The following is a 3,787-nucleotide window of genomic DNA, read 5'->3' on the forward strand; positions in this document are numbered from 1 at the left end:
AAAGAGGGAGAGAGGGTGTTAAAATTTTTTAACTAATAAAAAGAATCACCACCATCAACCTATTAAATTTGAGTAATATAAGTGAGAATTAAGAAACAAACCAGAATGATAAATTCAAAAGTTTTCTATTTATATAGTGTTTTACTTTAAATAATTATTTTTTAGGATAGTATTTAAATGACAAATAAAATAATAAAAAGATTTGCATTAGTTATAAAAATTAATGTCATCCTTATAGTACGATCACATTATTTTAAAATATACAAAATAAAATAATAAAGTATAATTTAATTAATGTGCATAATAAAGCAAACATAAAATTTATATAATAACAGTCAAATATAAAAAGTAATAACAACCTTCTGTTCTAAGGTATTATATTAAATTGCAACTTAAATTTATAATTATTATTTAAAAATTTATAATAATATACTATTTTTATTATATTGGTTAAAATTAATATATTTTGATATTATTTTTTGGATTACTAACATTAAATTTTGATAATTTGAACAAAAATTTTTAATGTTTTATATCTTAAATTTTTTATTAATAGAATAATAAAATTACTTAATACGTACGTCAATAAAAAACTATTATTTTTATACATTTAGATATTCAAAAGTTAACATAATAAATGATTATAGATCAAAGTGATAGATTAGATTAAAAATTATGATAATAGTATTTGATGATAATTAATTACAATCGGATGAAGAAAATGTGAGAGAAAAAAATATAATTGTGTAAGAGAATAATAGTAAGAGAAATAATATTGTGTGATACAGTGAAGAAATATAATAAAAATATAAATTAATAATTTAAAAAAGTAATAAAATTAAAGATAATTTAATAAATTAAATATAAAATTTAAAATTATTCATGAAAATAAAGAATGTTTTGAATATAATGTTTTATCTTTACTTCATAGTTTAAATGATATATTCTTTCCATGTTCACCTAAAAATTTTAAATTCGAGTCTCAATTCAAACTGTTGAAAAAATAAATAAATAAACTTATATAATGTTTATAAATAATTACTTTATAAATGTTTATCTTAATTTTGTTACACAAAATAATGATATAATAAATTTTTTAAATATTTTATTTAATTTAAATTTATAAATTTTATATATTCTAAAATTTAAATAATTTATAAATTTTTATATTTATTTTTAAATATTATTTATTTTAAATTTTTAAATAATTTTGTTAAATTTATAATTTAAAAAATAAAAATATAAAAATTAATCCTTTGAAAACAATAGAGAATGGCTGTTGAGCCGCTGGTATATATTGCTTCGGCCTAAACACCCCTGATTTACAATTCACCCTCTTCCGGGCGCTGCACTCTACCCTTCCCATCAGAGACACCACTCGGCCACTCCTTCTTCCTTGACCACCGCTGGAGACTGATTGCCGGAGATCTCCCGCTCCTCCTCGCGATTATCCCTCCCTCTTCTTGGTTCAGACGTTCTCGCCGCCAGTCGTACTCAGTTCCTGCCACATCGCCGTCCTCCTTTCGGTTCCCACCGTCAGTCCGTGGTCCTTTATTCTCGCCTCCTTGACGTCCTCTGTGCTTGCCGCCTTGCCGTACTCAGTTCCTTCCGCGTACGTTCCTTCTCTCTCTCACACACCAGATCTACGCTCTCTTTGGGAAATTCCATCCCTTATAATCTATTCTCACCGATTTCATTTTCTTAATCTCCATTTTTACTTCTTTTTCCCCTGGGTTTCGCTTACACATATTCAGACTTCAATTATTAAATCTAATTACTTAACTTTCTTTTCTGTTTTTTGTGATCGGTACGTATCCGTCATTGTATAGGATAATTAAGGGGATTGTGCTGATAATTTGTTTGGAAGTCTAATAGCAATAGTTAATTAGGGTGTTGGTGACTTGGTGGTAGTGACAGAACACAGTGAATTTGATGCTCAAATATTATTTTCAAGTGGTTGTTTCAGTTACGAAATTGGACCCACATTGGCTATTTCAAGGGGTTAGGATCCACAGATTGCTATGAGGTTGAAATTGATGATCAGCAATTAACGTACTGTTTCTCCCTTTGTTGTGCCTTTCATTTTCTCCTAGAAGATCATTAATTAGTGGGTTACCTAATATATTTGAGTTAAATCTCTTAATTGTTTAAGCTTAAAATTTATTTGCGAATTTTTATTCTTGTTGTATTTTGGCTAGCTTTTGCAGAAGAATTTGTTTGATGCTGCTAAAGGATTTCTTTTTATTTGCTTCTACCTTTGTAATTGTTCTATTGAGCCTTAGTTTGATAGTTGCAATTTGGTTTCATCACAGAATGGCATCCATTAGCAGGGGTCAAGGCGGAATTCAACAGTTGTTGGCTGCTGAACAAGAAGCACAGCAGATTGTTAATGATGCAAAGAATGGTATAGCTGCTGTTCCTCGTTGTTTTCATTTTCATTTCCTCGTTTTTTGGTTTGCCATCTGAATCTTGGTTCTTTAATGTATTTTTCACTTGAAAAATCCTACCAATTTCATCTTATACAAAGATAGTTTTCTTCACCAATTTATTCTTTTGGGTAAATTACACCGATCTTCTATATGAGGTTAAGTGATATTATAAACAATGCAACAAATACCCCTTGATTTTGTCATACCTATGACCTCCCCGAAGGAGATGCCAGTTTAATGTATAAAAGGGGAGTTAGCTTCGCATTTTATAAAATACAGGAGTAACGAGTGTTATCTAACTTGAATCTCAAGAGAGGTTGTTGTATAGTTTTACAAGTTGAGGGGTATCGTACGATACTGTGTAACCTCTACCTCAAGGAAGGCCAATGCAATTATCCTATTCTTTTTGCATTGGTCTTTTTACTTCACATGGAAAGATGAGTCCTTGATTTTATGATGGGAATGGTTTTGTTGTGTCCTCACTCCACTCTCTCTTTAACTGTTTTTTATTGTTACTCCTATGAGTTTAGTGATTTATGTCAAATATCTTTATTTCGACACTGATAAATACTCTGGATCTCTGCTATTAGAAAAACTGGCTAGGCTGAAACAGGCCAAAGATGAGGCTGAAAAGGAGATTGCTGAACATCGAGCTCAGCTTGAGTACCAGTTTCAGAAGAAAGTTTCAGAGGTATGTGTTTGAAAGGGAGTGTGATTTCAATTAGAAATGCCGATGTTAGGTTACCTCATTGCCTTGTTCTAATTCTGTGCATGTATTCTTTCCTATGAATGCAGAGTAGCGGAGATTCTGGTGCTAATGTCAAGCGACTTGAGCAAGAAACTGAGTCAAAGATCCATCTCCTGAAATCCGAGTCTTCAAGAATATCAGGGGATGTTGTCAGCATGCTCCTCAGTTATGTAACAACCGTGAAAAATTAGAATTCTTGATGATACATTCATTGTTGCTGCAAATTCATGGTGTATGTATATGCCGGATATTATGTTGGTGTTATTGTTGATTTTTGTTTGTCAGGGTGGATAAGATTCCTGTTTTGGGTACTATGGTAGGTACCTCAATGCTATGTATGCAAAATAAGTTCATATTTGCTATAATAAACAGAATAGATTTAGTAGACCTTTTCTATTGGTATCACCATTTAAGTTTCAACAGGTTTATGAGGATCACTTTGGTAGTGTAGAATTTTGGTTTTGAAATAGAGTGAGGAGCTTGAATGAAAAATATGGAAGAGAAGTTGAAATTCGAAATTATTTTTTATAGATTAAACTATCATTTTTTAACTATGAAATTTTAAAATATTCCACAAATTTAACTAATTTTGTAACTGCAAGAAATGGTT

General features: G+C 30.1%; 1 protein-coding gene across 3 annotated transcripts; it reads left to right on the forward strand.

Moving 5' to 3' along the window:
* Positions 1-1,258: 1,258 nt before the first annotated feature.
* On the forward strand, positions 1,259-3,562 carry LOC112696521 (V-type proton ATPase subunit G1). Of its 3 annotated transcripts, none has more exons than XM_025749318.3 (5): positions 1,281-1,612; positions 1,967-2,052; positions 2,313-2,404; positions 3,020-3,120; positions 3,225-3,562. In XM_025749318.3, exons 3-5 carry the CDS (start codon positions 2,314-2,316, stop codon positions 3,366-3,368), a joined length of 336 nt encoding a protein of 111 aa, XP_025605103.1. In that variant the 5' UTR covers positions 1,281-1,612; positions 1,967-2,052; position 2,313; the 3' UTR covers positions 3,369-3,562. The 3 variants fall into 3 exon arrangements, with proteins under 3 accessions (XP_025605102.1, XP_025605103.1, XP_025605104.1); XM_025749319.3 differs by having other exon boundaries at positions 1,325-1,612; positions 1,955-2,052; XM_025749317.3 differs by lacking the exon at positions 1,967-2,052 and having other exon boundaries at positions 1,259-1,612.
* Positions 3,563-3,787: the final 225 nt, after the last annotated feature.

This window comes from Arachis hypogaea, chromosome 6 (genome assembly GCF_003086295.3).
Source record: "Arachis hypogaea cultivar Tifrunner chromosome 6, arahy.Tifrunner.gnm2.J5K5, whole genome shotgun sequence".
Taxonomy (NCBI): Eukaryota; Viridiplantae; Streptophyta; class Magnoliopsida; order Fabales; family Fabaceae; genus Arachis; species Arachis hypogaea.

Bases quoted from the DNA above. Each gene is read 5' to 3' on its own strand.
- LOC112696521 (XM_025749317.3), top strand. From the start codon at position 2,314: ATGGCATCCATTAGCAGGGGTCAAGGCGGAATTCAACAGTTGTTGGCT. The intron at 2,405-3,019 runs GTATAGCTGCTG...CTCTGCTATTAG, and splicing joins TGTTAATGATGCAAAGAATG to AAAAACTGGCTAGGCTGAAA. The intron at 3,121-3,224 runs GTATGTGTTTGA...CTATGAATGCAG, and splicing joins TTCAGAAGAAAGTTTCAGAG to AGTAGCGGAGATTCTGGTGC.